This window comes from Puma concolor, chromosome A1 (genome assembly GCF_028749965.1).
Source record: "Puma concolor isolate L17-30 chromosome A1, mPumCon1.1.hap2, whole genome shotgun sequence".
In the NCBI taxonomy this organism is placed as follows: Eukaryota; Metazoa; Chordata; class Mammalia; order Carnivora; family Felidae; genus Puma; species Puma concolor.
This window is the reverse complement of record NC_141667.1, coordinates 112067606-112086127: the sequence shown is the minus strand read 5'-3', so window position 1 is coordinate 112086127 and position 18522 is coordinate 112067606. Positions and strand designations below refer to the sequence as shown.

General features: G+C 39.9%; 1 protein-coding gene across 3 annotated transcripts in view; it reads right to left on the bottom strand.

Annotated features, from left to right (window-relative positions):
- The window catches only part of ELOVL7 (ELOVL fatty acid elongase 7), a 75069-nt gene that overhangs the window by 22197 nt on the left and 34350 nt on the right, over positions 1–18522 (bottom strand). For 2 of the 3 annotated variants that reach the window (XM_086700297.1, XM_086700290.1), the window contains exon 2: positions 6210–6307. In XM_086700297.1, the coding sequence (XP_086556423.1) occupies positions 6210–6273 (64 nt within the window). In that variant the 5' untranslated portion in view covers positions 6274–6307. Of the gene's footprint in view, positions 1–6209; positions 6327–18522 lie in introns of those variants that run through there. The other variant, XM_025924377.2, reaches the window with a different exon arrangement.

Sequence of the window (18522 nt, the reverse complement as noted above, 5' to 3'; positions counted from 1 at the left end):
ATGGCTCAGAGCCTGGACCCTGTTTCCGATTCTGTGTCTCCCTCTCTCTCTGCCCCTCCCCCGTTCATGCTCTGTCTCTCTCTGTCCCCCAAAAAATAAATAAACGTTGAAAAAAAAAAAAAGGATAAAATGAAGCAGAGAGACAAAGTAAAATGTAGACTGAAAAGTGATACTGGATTTAATAAAAGGAAGTCACTGATGCTCTCAGCAGGAACAATTTCAGTCAAGTATCCTACACAAGATAGAAATTCAACAAAAGTTTGCTGAAAGACATTCATAAAAACACAAAGTTCTTAAAATTAAAATCTTAAATTAAACCTTAAAGTTCTTAAAATTAAAATTAAAATCGCTGATGTGCTGTGTTAGTGTGTTAGCATGTTGTTGCTTCTGTTAGTGACCATCCTTCTCTTCAACAAGTTCCCCAAACATCTGGGTACCACGTGCAGTGTAAACGGCCATGAGGAATGCTAGCCACAGGCCTGTAACTCACCAGGGAAGTCTCCATAAATAAAAGTTGTCACACAAATGGGGACTTAACGGACAGAATCAGAACTGCTCAAACTTTGTTGAATTTTTCCTGTCAGTGGATAATCCGAAGCTTAGAGGAGCATTGTAAGCCACAGGAATATGTCTAGTTTTTATCTCCAATGAAATAAAGACTGAAAACTAGTACCAAAGAAGACCACTGGTAGGATATTAATATTATCGCCTTTGGATGGTAACAGTATGGATGATTTTCACTTTTCGCCTTTTTCTTTAAGCCATTTAAAATGTTGCTGTTCTTAAAAGACATCGTAGGCATGACTGAAAACTAGGGTTTTTTGTGTGTCGGTAAAGGAATTCCTGAACTAAAGATAAATTTTATTTTATTCTTTTATTGACACATCAGGGGGAAAAATATCAAATGACATCATCTTTCTGTTTTCCTTTGGTAGCAGTAGAAAGAAAACAAGCCAGGAAAAGCATGCTGGGCTGGCTCAGGAAGCAGGAAAAAAAAAAAAAAAAACACTTTAAAATGAATAATTTTTTCCTGTAATTTAACATTTTAATCATATACCTTCTATCAAAATCCTATGTGTAACTTTCACATTTTGTAAATTTAAAAATACCATTGTATCTTTTAACAAAAATTAGCTAATTTCATGCTATTTTCATAAGACAATATACCAAGTTTGGGGGTTTTAAAATCCTATTTTCAGTGAGCTTTGGAGTCAGCGGGCCTGGGTTCTGACCCTGGGCTTTCCTACTGACTCGTGTGATCTGGGGCCACCGACTTCACTTTTCCGTGCTTACTTCCCTCATATGTGAATTGGGCATAAAGCAGCATGTAACTCATAGGGGATTTAGTGAGTATGTAAAGAGCCTATATGTAAAGAGCCTAGCACAACATAAGGGCTCAGTAATTATGCACTGCTATTATTACAACACATATCAATTCTGTCAGCATAGCAGAATCACCTCTGCAGGATTTAAGAATCAAATGGTCAAAAAAATGACCCTGACCGAACTGCATCAGAATCCTAGGGCATGGGGTCCCAGGCATCCATAAGCTGCTGAGGTGACCATTATGAACTGTCAGAGTTAAGAACCAAGGGTTCAGGAGCACCTGGGTGGCTCAGTCAGTTGGGCGTCCAACTTCGGCTAAGGTCATGATCTCATAGCTTGTGAGTTTGAGCCCCACATCAGGCTCTGTGCTGACAGCTCAGAGCCTGGAGCCTGCTTCTGGTTCTGTGTCTCCTTCTCTCTCTGCCCCTCCTCTGCTCACACTCTGTGTCTGTCTCTCCCTCAAAAATAAATAAACAAACAAAAAAGAACCAAAGGTTTAGTGCTTCTTTAACCTACACCTATGGCCTCAGCATCCCTTACTACATGCTCTGTAGTGGTCTTTTATGTGGTTTCCCTGCCCTGGATCCAATTTGCTACATCTTGTCTTCCATACAACTGCCAAGTTCACTTTCTAAAAGTACAGCTCTGTTCAGATTATTCCTCTGCTTCAATCAGCTCTCCCTACTGAGCAAATAAAAGTCAAAGTCTTTAATATGATGTTCATGACTCTGGTTATTGTTAACACTGACAACTGTTCATTTTTCCTGCCTTCTTTCTCAATGATGGTTATACCTTTCTAGATAGGAAGCCCACGTCCCTGTGAGGTAGGGGCTCCCCACGACAAGATGTCTATAAATCACGTACAGATGGTGACTTGTTTAAGGAGTTGTAGAGGGGACTGCTTGATGACATTTAAAGGCTGTGATCAGACTAAATTTAAAGTCTATGATAAAGACTCACTCTGTGATCCCACAAATTATAAAAGGTTCAGGGGTGAAGTGAGCTCTGTTTTCCCCACAGACAAGAGGCTGAGGGGAAGAGTGTTTCATGTACCTTCTATTTGGCATCAGGGCTGGATTTAAGTGTCATAAGTGAAGAGAGCCAAGATGAAATAAGAGGATAGGAAGGCAGGTTGTCTGAAATCCATACCCCAGTGATTACCGCAGTTCTGACTTATTGCTAGGCTAACAATATTTTTTCAAAGAGTGTTCCACAGAGAGAGAGTACAGGGAAAGTAGAAGTGCCACATACATAGAATTTTAATGAGCTTTTCCATCAACTACTTGTAAGAGAGTATTCTCTTCTTAAATAGCATGTACTAGCTCAAGTACTCCCTTTAAAATTCAAAGCGCCAACAAGATGAAGAAGTTGGAAGGAAAAGCAAACATGTGCCTCCAGCATGTAGTGAAATACTAAAGGTTCCGAATGGCAGCAACCTTATTCATACTCCGTCTTCTTGTAAAAAGATCATAAGTAGGTTTGAAAAGCCATTGTTACTAACCAAACACAAGGAAAATTACTTCTAAAAACATTAAAAAGTTTCCATTTTTCTACAGTCCAAAATGCTACTAGAACATTATTTCAAAATTTGACATTTCGTATCTAAGAATCACCATAAATCCTCTTACAGCTTAGTGTTAATTAAGTCATATTTAAATCTGTAGCTGTGGAATTTTCCACATGAAATAACTATGCAGTATCACCACTTCCCTAGCAATCAGAAAACCAAAGAATAACAGTAGGTTTCCCGAATGCTACTCAGGAATAGGGCCAATGCCAAGAATACATTTGAAATTCTTGGCCCTTGATCATGGGTTCAGACCTTCCCAGGGCAAGCAAAGTAAAACTGGACTGAGATGGCCAGGAGTGATTTCTAATGGCTCTCCGAGATCAATATCACACTAAGCAGAAGCAAAAGCCTCTCCTGTTACACCTGATAGTGTTCTCACAAAGTTGTAAAACTAACACAAAACATTTTAACCCTCTAGTCCCTGAGTTAAAAAAATAGGAAGAGATATTTTTAAAAAGCATATGCTACATTAAAAGTATTTTCAGAGGAAAGTAGTCTTTCTGTCATCTGTAACACCACCACCATTTATGCTGAGATACTTCCTAAGTAACAGAGGACTTTCATGTATATTGTCTGGTAGCTCGTAGGTACCATTCTCACCTCTGTTTTGCTAAAAAAGAAACATCTATTTAACACAGACAATCATTTGTTCAAGACCACATAGCCTGTCCATTGAAGCAGAACTTAAATCTAGGTCTTCTCATTATACATCCCTAAATCCTCTCTCCTCTCTCCCTAACCACTTCCAGCCCTTTATCATTCTTTATTCTCATATTACTTTATTATTACATATTACTCATATCCTTTATTCTCATATTACTCGGCTTTTCAATGTAAGTATTCCTAATAAAAAAGAGTCACTCCGGGGCGCCTGGGTGGCTCAGTCGGTTGAGCTTCGGCTCAGGTCAGCCAACTTCGGCTCAGGTCATGATCTCGCGGTCCGTGAGTTCAAGCCCCGCATCGGGCTCTGGGCTGACAGCTCAGAGCCTGGAGCCTGCTTTGGATTATGTGTCTCCCTCTCTCTCTGACCCTCCCCCGTTCATGCTCTGTCTCTCTCTGTCTCAAAAATAAATAAACATTAAAAAAAAAAAAAGTCATTCCATGGATAAAAGTGGAAGTGGAATTCAGAAGCAGTTCATTTAAAAACATTTTATACTTCTAGCAGTATACAGGTATTAGTCATTATCTAAATTGATTTGGCTCTTGAGTTAGGATATTGATTATCTGAATCTCTTGAGCTCTTGCATTTGGTATAGTAAATAGCAAGACTTGGATAGCAAGAAACTTGTGCTTCCAGATGGGTCCATTTCAAAAAATACACCTAAATCTATTTGGCTACCAAGTTCAAATCATGAGATTTTGGGTAGCAAGGTACACCTTTACTTTGAAAAGCAATGAAAATATTAATATTTTTAAAAATATAAAACAAATAAAAGTGAAAGCCATTAGAACGAAACAAAAAATTAGAACTTCAATACTGAATGTATGAGAACTACTGTAAATTTTCAGAGAAGCATAACCTCTCAAGAAATCTGTGTGTTCTCAAAATCATTATATTCACTGAAAAACTAAAGAAAAAAAAGGAAGAAATATGGAAATAATCATTCTCCATCCCCCTGCCAGATTGAAGCTGCTCTATTTATAGGATACTAAAAAAACCCTTGGCGTTCTTCAAGGGCAAATCTGTTGAGACCTTTTTTAGTGAAATAAAATTGGTCTTTAGCAGTCTCCTGAGAAAGATGGCAACCATGAGACAGTGTATCTTTGCTGAAATCCGCATGAATTAGAAAATAATTCCAGGGGTGCCTGGGTGGCTCAGTCGGCTGAGCGTCCGACTTCAGCTCCGGTCATGATCTCACAGTCTGTGAGTTCGAGCCCCGCGTCGGGCCCTGTGCTGACAGCTCAGAGCCCAGAGCCTGTTTCAGATTCTGTGTCTCCCTCTCTCTGACCCTCCCCCGTTCATGCTCTGTCCCTCTCTGTCTCAAAAATAAACGCTAAAAAAAAAAAAAAAAAAAAAAAAAAAGAAAAGAAAATAATTCCAGTTGCGCTAAATGCCAAGAGGTCACACTTTTTCTTCCTGCATTTGGTGAACATGTGATTTCTGGATAAGGAAGAACTAATCTAAAGTAGTGATGGTGGTGAATACGCGTAAAATAATTCAAATGTGAAATACCAGAATACCAATCAAAATCAGAAAACAAAAGCTCTAGTCTTTTCTGCTAACAACTAACCACAGTCTCAGGAAGGTCACATCTCTGAGCTTCAGTGTCTTACATTCTAATGTGAGGAGTTAGTTCTTTGAAGATGCCTAGGTCCGACTCAGCTCTACCACACTCCGATTGCTTGTTTATTTAAAAGTTGTTTTGCCTTTGTTATATTTTTTGAATGCTTTGTGATGGTTATAAAAGCAACACACATTTGTGCAGTATAAAACATAGATAAGTAGGGGCATCTGGGTGGCTCAGTTGGTTAAGCGTCCAACTTTCGGTTTCAACTCAGGTCATAATCTTGAGGTTTTTGAGTTCAAGGACTGCATCAGGCTCTGCACTGGCAGCGCGGGGAGCCTGCTTGGGATTCCATTTCCCTCTCTCTCTGTCCCTCTCCCACTCTGTCTCTCTCAAAATAAATAAAATAAAAATAAATAAATAAAACATAGATAAGTAAATAGAAACTACCCATAATCCCATCACACAGAAACAAGTGTTCTCACAAAAGAAATATACTGATGTTTTATAACCTGTTTTTCATTTAACATATTTAAACTTGAATTGGCACTAAACGTTCTTCTGGAACATTGATTTTTATTTTTTAAAATGTGCAAAACAAGAAGGCAGACACTTCCCTATTACTCAGAGATTGCCCTATGAAAATTCCCTGCCCTTTCTGATACATCCCTGAGGGTGCAGGCCCTCCCATTCAAGATTTATCATTAATGGCATTAAGTGCTATTTCCCTTAGGAGCATTAAGGCAGAATCAAGCTAAGAGCACTGTGCCCCAAAAATCAGTTTTAATGATTACTGAGTTGGAATGTACCATCATTTATTAACCAATTTCTTTCACTGAATATTAAAGCTATTTTCATTATTATAAACATTATTATAAATAAACATCTGTGTAGCTCTTTGTACATATTTGTAATGAGAACAGTGACACTTCCGTTTCATTAACTAGTAATAAAAATCAATATCTGAAGTGTCTACAAGGGAGTATTAAGTTGTAGTCTTTCATTCTGTTTCACTAAAATCCTATGAAATATAGGAATCTGATATGAAAAGGAAAGATGTTCCTTAAGTAGGAAATTTGGTTACTTACCAGCATCTTTGATCCAATTATCATAAAGACGCACAGTCCTCGAAGTAAGATCACTGAAGGCCATTTTCCACAGGATTTACTGGCTCTTACAATGGGTTCTTCAGTACAATAAAAGAGAAATGAGTTTATGATCTATAAATGCATATAAAGCCAAATTCTAATATAACAATATTATAAATGCTAAATATTTAATAGGAATACTTGGCAAAACAACAAACTTGTACTGAGGGTAAATGCATTAGTGAATCACATTAAACCCTGATACAGTGGCAAACATTTAAGATTTTTCACCATTATAAGAACAATGCTTACTTTGCTGAAAAAGGCTGACATTCTAGGTAAAAGACATAAAAGGAGGGGCGCCTGGGTGGCGCAGTCGGTTAAGCGTCCGACTTCAGCCAGGTCACGATCTCGCGGTCCGTGAGTTCGAGCCCCGCGTCGGGCTCTGGGCTGATGGCTCAGAGCTCGGAACCTGTTTCCGATTCTGTGTCTCCCTCTCTCTCTGCCCCTCCCCCGTTCATGCTCTGTCTCTCTCTGTCCCAAAAATAAATAAACGTTGAAAAAAAAAAAAAAAAAGACATAAAAGGAGTAAATGATTCTAAAAACTTTCATAAGCTTATCTCCCTTTTATTGAAACCACACAGATCAGAAAAGGACTGTACCTCCCATGGCAATTCTGAAATAAAAACGTAGTAGAAGAAAGTCAAGAAGATATACAAACCTTCAGAGAAGCTACTCTGATCCAAAACTTACAGCTGATCTTCAGGCATAATAAGGTCTTCTATATGCAAGTCTTTACAATTTAAGTGGAATACAGGTAGAAAGAGGAAGGAAAGAAGATCCACAACAACCAAGGAAAAGCTGCCTCCTTTATCTTGACAGAAAGATAAGAATAGTTGGAAAAAAAGTCTTCTGGAAAGGAAGGAAGGAAGGAAGGAAAGAAAGAAAGAAAGAAAGAAAGAAAGAAAGAAAGAAAGAAAGAAAGAAAGAAAGAAAGAGAGAAGAGAAGAAAAGAAAAGAAAAGAAAAGAAAAGAAAAGAAAAGAAAAAAGAAAGGGATAAGTAATGGGAAACTAGCTCTATTATGTATTAAAAGATATTCTAAATCTTTAATAATTAAAGTGTGACACTGGCACATGAAGAAGCAAACCAATGGAACAGAGCAGAACATCCAAGAATACATCAAATACCATTAAGAATTTAGAACGGTATTTTGTAAATTCTCAGATGTACACTTTCCCACATTTTAACTTCTCTATAATTAGCATACATCTTACAAGTGGATGGTGTGTTATCAAATGAACAGTGTATTTGATTCAAAGTCATAAAGTGGGAAAATGAAATAGCTCTGGAGATGGATGGTGGTGACAGTTGCACAACAATGTAACTGTACTTAATGCCACTGAACTTTACACTTAAAAATGGTTAAAATGGTAAAGTTTACATTATGTAAATTTTATCATGATAAAAAAAGAAATCCTTTATGCCTGCAACAGGAAAATTCAAACTTTCTTCTAGCATTCTGAAATAAATCCATTTTAGAATATATATATACATATATACACAAAATATATAAATATATATACAAATATATTACAAATACAAATACAAAATATATAAATATATTTTAAGACATATGGTATATGATAATGGTAGCATCTCAAACCAATGGGCACTGAATTGCCAGCAGTTCTTCAAAAAATGGTGTGATAAGACCACCTGGGTGGATGAGTGGGTTAAGCGCCCGACTTCGGTTCAGGTCTAATCTCGCAGTTCACAAGTTCAAGCCCCACATCAGGCTCTGTGCTGACAGCTCCGAGCCTAAAGCCTGCTTCAGATTCCGTGTGTGTGTCTCTCTCTCTGCCCCTCCACTGCTCATGCTCTCTGTCTCTCTCTACCTCTCTCTCAAAAATAAATAAAACCATTTTTCAAAATGGTGTGATAGAACTAGATGGCCATCTAGAAAAAAACGGAGTCCAAACATTATACTATAAACCAAGATAAACTCCAAGTAGATCAAAGATTTAAATAAGAAAAACAGAACCATGAAAGTACTAGATGGCAAAAAAAGAACACTTTTCTCACCTTGGAGTGGGAAAGGAGTTTCTAACTTTGACTTAAAATCCAAAAAATATAAGAGAAGACTAACAAATTTAGCCACATGAAACTCAAGAGGAAAAAAGTAAAAAGTAAAAAATGGCCAACAGGAAAAAAATATGTCCAGTTCATACACAAATGCTACTCTCCTTAATAAAGAGTTCCAAGAAATTGATAAGAAAAAGACCTAGAAGTCAAGAAAAACATGGGCAAATTTCATTGGAAAAGAAATACAAATGGCTCTTGAACATATGAAAAGTTGTTTAATTTTAATCAGATAAGAAATCTACAATATTTTATTATAGCGGATGGACCAAAGTCCAAACATTTTTATCAATCAGATTGGCCAAAATCCAAAAATGTGTTGACAGGACTGTGGCAAACTCATACAGTACTGGTCGGAGTGCAAATGAGCATAACCCTTAGTAATGGCAATTTGGCACTAACTATAAATGTGTATCTTTTATCCTAGCAATGCTACTCCTAGAAACTCATCCTACAGATACACATGCACATGTACAGAATGACATATATTCAAGGTTATTCATTGCATCAGTTAGTAACAGCAAAAGACTAGAAACAAGCCAAGTGTCTATTAAAAGCGGACTGGTTAATAAATCATAATGCATCTAAACCATGAAATATTATGCTATTGTAAGTAAGAATGAGGAAGTGCTCCATGTGCTGATATGGAAAGATATCCAAGATAAATGTCTATGTGAAAAAAAGCAAAGGAAGGTACATAATTTTTAAATGACTAACTTTTAGGGGCACCTGGGTGGCGCAGTCGGTTAAGTGCCCGACTTCAGCCAGGTCACGATCTCGCGGTCTGTGAGTTCGAGCCCCGCGTCAGGCTCTGGGCTGATGGCTCAGAGCCTGGAGCCTGTTTCCGATTCTGTGTCTCCCTCTCTCTCTGCCCCTCCCCCGTTCATGCTCTGTCTCTCTCTGTCCCAAAAATAAATAAACGTTGAAAAAAAAATTTTTTTAATGACTAACTTTTACATTAAAAAGGAAGGAAGGAATGAGAATACAAGTTTGCATTTATTTATTTTAGCACAAAACAGACTGTAAAAAGATATCCATGGGTAAGGGAATGGTACAAACTGGGGTGCAGGGATAGTAGGTAGATCTCATACTGTAGTTTTAAACTAATGTTAATATATTACTTATCCAAAAATAAAGAATTGAAATATTTTAAAGGAAAAAAAAGAATAGGATCAGCCATATCTTTGCTGGGACATTACTACTTAAACATCCACACACAAATGCACATATACACCAAAGAGAGATTTTTATCTTACTTCCTCAAGGGTTCATCCCCTCCAGAGGATCTCTCCAAGTTCAGGGAAGTATCTCAGCCTGGCTTTGACACATTCTGTCTCCTTGAGCTGAATTCAGACTCAAGATTGGCTGTGGTGATGCCAGAGTCTTGCTGGAGTCAGCCTGGACTCTTGCTTTCCTATGGATCGTTTCCATAATGAAGGTATGATGTGGGGTCAGGAGCAGGGGCTCTAGGGTCACAAAAGGCTTGGTTTGAATCCCACCACTTAATAGCTGTGTGATTCTGGGAAAACTGAAAGCTCAATGTCCTAATCTGTAATATGGTGATTCTACAACCTGCCAAGATAAACTAACTCAGAGTTAGTTTTGAGGACCATACGAGATTATGCCTTTTTGTTAAGTTTAGAGCACAGAATCTGATAAAGAATGAACATTTAATCAAAGTCAGACATCATTAGTTGCAGAGATAAGTTGTCCCTTATCTGGCCAAACTCATTATCTATTAGAGTTGAATGTCATTTTATGCGATAAATCTAGAGAAAACTCTACTACTTTCATTTTAAAAGCTGGTATGTCACAAATTATAATGCTTCTTCCCTTGATGTTTTCCAACTGTTTTGGTAAGAGCGTATCAGATCATGCTAAAAGCTACCTGCCTGTCCACCTTAACCACCGATAAAACAGACCTCAAGCTATTATTCTCATGATTAAGTGCCCAAATGATGCTGTCTAAATTACTCAAAACCAGAGTAAAAGATTCTAATTATATATGGCATATGGTGAGGTTACATTTCTGTTTTCTGTGTAATTCCTTCCTCCTCTTTGTTTTTTCCTCACTGATTCTACACAGGATATTCTCCTCTCCTCTCACTGAAACACAAAAACTCAAGAAACTAGACTCTGAGGCAGGTCAGAAATATTCACAGGCAGTAAACAGAGCTGGTTTTTCTAATCCCGAACACGACATAAGACTGAAATGAAGGGAGATAGGAAGGTACTCAGAGAAGCAACTCAACAGTAGATGGGAAGGAGCAGCAGAAGCAGATGTTTTCTCCAAACAGGTAGTAGATGGAGGGGACTGGTGGGGTAAGAAAGGGATCCATTAGCCCAAATTCCTGGAGTGTGGACTCGCTCACTGATCCTTCCCTTGTAGGTAACTTGACATCCAACAAGTGGGCCCACCAGCAGATAAGGGATGTGCAAAATTGTGTAAGGATGGGGCATGAAAAGAAAACCTGATCTTTTCGCTTGCTGGAAGTGACAAGAAGCAGCTGAGAATCTTCTAAGCTGGACAGTGATAGACTGGATGCCAATATTACATTGTAGGGACTGGTCTAGAAAACTGTTAACAACTGAATTTGGGGCAGCCTAGGTTGTCCTGCAAAAGATATAGTGCTACTCCTAGACTAGACTCAGGCATCTCTCCCCACTACCCCTAACCATACTATGATTTAGCATGGACACTTGATTGTTGGACAACAACATAGAGATGAGAAGAAACTTACTCTAGGTGGGGAAGGTACAGAGGTATCTTCTAGCTGACAGCATAACTGAGACCTTAATAACCAATTTAAAATGCTCAGTTGGGGCGCCTGAGTGGCTCATTCAGTTGAGCATCCAACTCTTGATTTCGGCTCAGGTCATGATTCCAGGGTTGTGGGACCCAGCCCTATATGGGGCTCTATGCTGAGCATAGAGCCTGCTTAAGATTCTCTCTCCCTCTTCCCTTCTCCCCCATTCACTCTCTAAAATAAAAATAAAACAGGGGTACCTGGGTGGCTCAGTTAAGCATCCAACATCAGCTCAGGTCATGATCTCTCAGTTCATGGGTTCGAGCTCCACATCGGGCTCTGGGCTGACAGCTCAGAGCCTGGAGCTCCTTCAGCTTCTGTGTCTCCCTCTCTCTGCCCCTCCCCAACTTGCGCGTGCTCTCTCTCTCTCTCTCAAAAATAAACATTAAAAATTTTTTTTAAATAAAAATAAAATAAAATGCTCAATGGCATAGTATTTCAGGGCTAGTGATGCCACAAAAATTAAGGTTCTCATGTAGGTGAAGCAGAGACTTAAAGCTCATAAATGGTACACAAGTGACCACGCCACCAGTAAGGGTGGAAGAGACAAGGTATATAGGAGAGGCCCACCCCCAAAGTCCTCAAAATTATATGGTAGGAAACAGGAACTTGTTGATGGAGGACTGGTGCTGGAATACCACTGCCTACCACCGACCCATGAATTCCACTCCTTGTTTTTGACAGTATCACATGGTGACTGGGGTATTTGGTAAAGAAGGGACTTGAAACTACCCAGACTAGCTTCTTAAGGCCTCCAGTAAAGATGTCAAGTTCAGGGCGCCTGGGTGGCTCAGTTGATGGGGCGTCCGACTTCAGCTCAGGTCATGATCTCACGGTTCATGGGTTCAAGCCCCGCATTGGGCTCTGTGCTGACAGCTCAGAGCCTGGAGCCTGCTTCAGAGTCTGTGTCACCCTCTCTCTCTGCCCCTTCTTGGCTCATGCTCTCTCTCTCTCTCTCTCTCTCTCTCTCTCTCAAAAATAAACGTTAAAAAAAAAAAGATGTCAAGTTCAAATGTGAGAAATGTGGCTGCTGCCAACAGAAGACCCTTCCCTCCAGCAGCTTACCTGGAGACTATCCAAAGCCACAAGCTGCTTATGTCAGTGCAGCATGAATATAACACCAGAACCAAGAGGGGATGCTTGAGGTATCTGATCACCTCATACATTTGGCTCAATCATAAGGGGGAACTCATCTGAGAGAACTTCTTGGTGGAATTCACCCAGATGAGAATGGGACCATAGAGCTGCCTGTGATAGGAAGTACCTATCAGGAATCCAGAAATCTACAACCATGGTCCACCATTTCCAGGTAAACTCTCCCATGTAGAGATTTAGCCAAACCCTGTAAAATATGTAGGGGACACCTTCTCTGAGGGAAAGGAGTGGCAGAGTCAGCATATGGCTTTCCTAAGGTGTGTCTAAGATCCATAAACAAGGCCTTATGGTTTTCCATTTCTCTTGGATGTTTGGGAGGTTCTGGCCTTCCCAATGATCTTTGCTTTCGAAATCAGACCATCAGGGACAAACCTGCAAGAAGAGATCTGGCTAGCCACACATGCTGCTTGAAGACACAAAAGGAGATATAGTAAGGTACCAGCATACAGATGGGATCTATGACAGAAATGAGGACAGTAGGGTAAACAACAAAATAGCTGACCTTCCTGTGGAAAGCCACATCTGGCCTCATACTGAGGAGGTTTGAAACTTTACCTCTGTACAAAGCAGGGAGGAGAGAGGCACAGGGCAAATCAAGTTATTCCATAGAAATCATAATTGCTCATTGGAGAACTGGTGAGGGAAACATGCCTTCAAGGGCAGCCAGTGTTACAAGGGAGGAGAGCAGAGCCAGCCTGGAAAGCAAAAGGAAAAGGCACTCAAGTCTGACTCATTAGAAGGGGACAGGGGAAGTTCTGCAGTGAATCAGAACCAGGCGGCATCAGGATCTCAGCACATGCGGTGCTTAACGGTCTTCGGGTGAAAGTGTCACACAGCCTCTCTCTGAGTAATGACTCTGGAAAACCAGAGTTCACATGCAGTCTCTGCTCCTGTTATCTTAGGAAGAAAAAATGCTGAGATAAGAAGCAAAAATCTCTTGAAGAATTCAAAGACTGCTAGGGAAACTTCTACCTAGATACTAATCTGTGTTTCCTGTGTATTCCCCTCCCCATCTGTTTCCTCCCTGGATCCAGTTCCCCCACCCCACCCCTATCCTCTGTATGTAAGCAGAAAGAAAGCCTTCCTTAAAGAGGTTGTGAGTCTCAGTGCTGGACAGAAGGGTGCCTGAGTCTGCTCCATCCCAACAGTTTAGTAAGACTGAGGCTGGAGGAAGGGGATCAGAAACTTTTAAGCATATTAAAATGTGAGAAATGACTGTAAAATAATAATTTGTTTGTTTAAACCTGGGTTTCTCAACCTTGGTTGTACTAACATTTGGGGATAGACAATTCTTAGCGGTGGGAAGCTGTCCTGGGCACTGCAGGATATTTAGCACCAACCATGGCATTCCCACGCCAGGAACACCTCCTTCCCAGTTGAGACAACCAAAATGTTTCCAGGACTTGCCAAATTGCCAATCCCCAGTTAAGAACCACTACTTTACTCATTTTGTTGTTTACTTACTTTTGAGAGAGAGAGAGAGAGACAGAGAGAGAGAGAGAACTCCCACAGCGGGGGAGGGGTAGAGAGAGAGGGAGACACAGAATCCAATGCAGGCTCCAGTCTCTGAGCTGTCAGCACAGAGCCCTATGTGGGGCTCAAACTCATGAACTGCAAGATCATGATCTGAGCGGAAGTCAGATGCTTAACTGACTGAGCCACCCAGGCACCCTGAGAATCACTGATTTGAATTAAACTACCAACAAAACAATGATTCATCCAAATAATGGTAGTTTGCTTCAGAATTACCACTTTAGCAACAATACATTTATTTCAGTGACGCTGCCATTCAAAACAATTTTTGAACTTTTCTTTACAAACTGATGTCAGAGTTTTTCAGAATTTCATGTAAATGACTTTAAGGGAGAAAAATCTTTGTCTACTACTTCAGAAAAATCAAGTTCATAGCCAATCAGAACTTAAGAATGGTTCTGAAGGTAAATGGATGAAGCTGAATTCCACCTTAATAAGTGGAGTGGGAAAGGGGGCAATGGAGTAGTTTTAATCATAATTTACTACTAATATTTTCAACTTATAGGTTTGTAACATGAAGATAATTTCAAAAGAAAAATTAGTGGAATAAATGTATAGTAGCCTGAGGTGGCTGTTTTACAGGAAACACTCATTTCTATGTGTACATTCCAGCATATTAGTTCAAATCCTTTTTCTCTATCATCTACTATGAACTCCAATTAAAAGTAAATTTAGAATGTGAAATAGACTCAGTGAAAAATGATTTCAAATGACAGATTTTAAATATTGTTAATTAACACACACACTGTAGAAGTAAAAATACGTTTGACACACCTACCATACAGGATTTTGCATTTCATTTTAGTGTTACACGCATGCACACGCGCGCGCGCGCACACACACACACACACACACACACTTATGTTTTTCTTTGGGATTTCCTTTATCACTCCCCCCACTTTTTTGCCATGTCTATTGAATAACTATGTTGTATAAACTGTCTTGGGAGTGAAACAGAACAGCAGAAAGCAAAAGGACAGAAAGTTTTATCCCAGCTTTTGAGTTACTGAGGCGAAGGCACTTAGCCATACAGAAGAACCAAAGGACGTAAACAGAGATTGAAGAGGAAACATCTGGGGTTTCCAAGCCTCATAGCACAGAAGAGCATGCTTCAGGCTTGACTGAGGAAGAGTTGGAGAGAAAGCATTTAGTGCAGATCTCAACGAGAAGGGCAAGGAACCCTGGCAAGGTGCCAGATAGGACTTCGGGAACCGAGAGCAGGAGTGGTCAGGCTCAGGTGCCCACGTAGAGAGGGAACAGGTGGTTGATGGGGCCTTGGAAGGCACAGAGAGCTTCTCTTACTCTGGAGTGGAGCAGGAGCAGCATAAACATTTCTGAGCACCCTCGACAGACCCAGAAGAACAGCACAAGAGCTGTAGAAAATGAAGTTGTCATGCGCTAGCAACAACACAGACCTGCAGGGACAAGTGGCCAGAGACTCGGTGGGACCCCGGTATCTCGTGGGATGGCAATGTAGACAAAGGACACTGAGGACTAAAGGGCTCCTCCTTCCAAGTAACTTGGTATCACATATGCTTGTTCTAACTTGCTGAGGGGTACAGAGAGCGGTGGTCATATTTAGAGTTGCTTGAAATAGGTTCCTGACACCCAAAAGAATAAAGAAAGCTGTATTAAAAAATAAAAATTAAGATACAAAGTAATAAAATTTTCTTCTTACATAGCTGTCTTTGTCAGTTGAGGTTTGGAAACATTTACTTTAGGTATAGAATGAAGTCATTACAATTTTTTCCCTTTCTATATCCCTTATATCGGTGGTTGCCAGACCTGGTTGATAATGAGAATTACCTGGAGAGAGATCTGGATTCAGTTAGTATATATGGGGAGATTATGGTGATGGGCCAGGTTTGGGAACCTTTCTTAATGCTGCATAAACCAATGGCAGACACGACAACGTCCACAACATAAGGCAAGAGCATAAAATTTGTGACAGAGGATTCAGTTCATGAACGTGACCAGGATATGATAAGATATCTGGGTCAAGAAGGGCAGCAACAGGAGACGCAATCAATACTGGAATGTTTTCTCTAGTGATGCAAAACATCCATAAGAGATGTGAAATGTGGGAGATCTCTTAATCAGCACATACACCCAAGATATAAAGAAAGTAGCCTCATATTCTGAGAGCAAAATAAGCTTGAAGCTCCCAAACATGTGCCAAAGAGAAAATCATTGCCACATCTTAGGTTTTAGTAAATTACAGAAAATTAGAATATAAGCCTTGTCTTTTAGGCAAACAAAAGTGACCAAAAATATCAAATACAGGAACTAACCACCTAGCTTTCTGTTTTGCAAGTAGAAATGTTATAGTATCAGGAAAAAAGTTTCTGTCTGCAAGAGAATGCTCAACTCAAAGTGGCTTAAACAGTAAGAGGGTAAGTTACAGAAAAAGAGGTCTAAAGGTAGGGAAATGTCTTCTGGGTTGATTAATTTCTGTTTTGTCATTTTTGTGGAAAAAGATGGTGGCAGTCATTCCAATTATGTTCTCATACACCTTCATCGAGACCAAAGGGTCTCTTCCAATGTGTCTCTTTTTCAGGAGCTCCAAAACCCTTCCCAGGGCTCCCCAGAAGTTCTTTAAATGTCCCTTCCCAGGACTGCACCACCTGCCAACATCTAAGCCATGCATTGAGAAAGGATTGGGACTGCAGGGGTTTCTTTAGGGTACCTGGTACCGCAACCCCACAGGGACATGGGGAAGCACATGGCTTCGGAGATGAAGGAGGAGCCTGAAATGAGAGAAGAGTGGTTTCTCCTCAAAGAAGAAAGGGGGTTAGCTTTGAGAAACGATGTCTGCTGAAACTGTGGCTGAAAGCGATTCCTCTGTAGTGACATTTCCAATATGAACTGAAGCTCTTGACAGTGAGACCATCCACCCAAGTGCTGCGTGTCCTGGTGATATGTGCTCAGAATAAACTAATCTTGACTTTTGTGTGTGTGTTTAATTAAGACATGGTTAGTAAGTTAAGCATGTTTTGCAGCATCTGAGACTTTCTAGACTTTCAATATATCTATTTAGAATTATCTTGTGCCACAGTCTCTTTGATGATATAGGTGGTACATTATAAATTCATGAACACAAGACAACATAGGGTTGAACTCACACTTGGAAATGCTACACCACTTCCACAAACTGACATTTTTCTGGCTGGTATACACAAATTTAAATAAAATGAGCACTTCTCCCCTCCAGTACCCATGACATGGGAGTGCATATTAACATTCTCTCTATAGGATAGACTCAGGACTGTCCTTCAATCAGATTTAAGAATTGTCATTTCCATGTCAAGCAGGACCTCAAAACAAGTATCTGTGCCATCTACTCCATTCCTTACTATTCCACTCTTTCATTGACTTTCACTTCTTCACTTTTCCTTAATATCAGAGGGCTCTGGAAAATATAACACTATATATGCATGACCCACCAGACTAATTAAGATTACATTTCTGTTTGGCTTGAGCTCTGCAACATTATCAGTACTCATAAGTTTGAGCAGAGAAGCAGACAAACTTGTTGAGATGTTCATTCAACAACTTCAACATGTTAATACAACAACTTGTTAGAAATGAAGGACTCCTAGAAACCAGCAAGAGGCTCTACTAGGAAACAAGTCATGTAAACACAGCGCAATGCTAAACATGCTATTTATTATGCTTACTGCTACTCTTAGCAGAGCAATCAGTATCCTTGCCAAGACTTTGGTCCCACTTCAGCATTTAACACTGGAAACATGAAGCAAGTTTAGAGAAGACTCAGAGAACATTTAGAGTAAATAAGGGCCTGCTTAAATCATTAGCAGGTATAAAACACAGTCCAATGCAGTAGGGAGCAGGACGAGGAAGACAGGAACCCTGCCCTTGGACTTCCTCAACTCATAGAAAGATTCCAGGAAATGTGGTAAGTCTGAGAAAAGCATCTGAAAAATTGTACAGATGAAAGTGACCACCAGGACAAATAGGACTTGCTTCTCTGTCAGAAGAAGTGAGGTATACCTCCAGGACAGCTCAATTCCTACTTGTAACCTAAATCCTAGAACAATGCCCTGAGTAAAATAGGTGCTCAATAAATATCTGCTGGATGAATTTTAAAATGCTGTAAGCTCAGGGTGCCTGGATGGCTCAGTTGGTTAAGCATCCAACTTCAGCTCAGGTCATAATCTCACAGTTCATGGGTTCAAGCCCCACATTGGGCTCTGTGCTGACAGCTGAGGGCCTGAAGCCTGCTTCAGATTCTGTGTCTCCCTCTCTCTCTGCCCCTCCCCTGCTCACATTCTGTCTGTCTGTCTCTCTCTCTCAAATAAACATTAAAAAAATTTTTTTTAATGCTCTAAATAAATAAATAAATAAATGGCAAGGCAAGGGGGCCAAACCAAAGATCCCCTCACTTATGCCTTCTCCACTTTTCTTCCAATGAATGTAATACTCCTCCCATTCATTTTCTCTTCAAACACAAGGTATTTTTTGAGCATTTGTTGCTCTGCAAGGAAGTGCTGAGCAGGATACAATATTATTTTTAAAATATGGTCCCTCAATTCAAACGACTTTCGATTTGACAGGAAAAATAAATGCCTACACAGATATCCAAAATGCAAAGCAGAACACAGGGTCACACAAATAGTTCACAGAGAGTACTACAGCTTTTAGGAATGAAGTTTCACT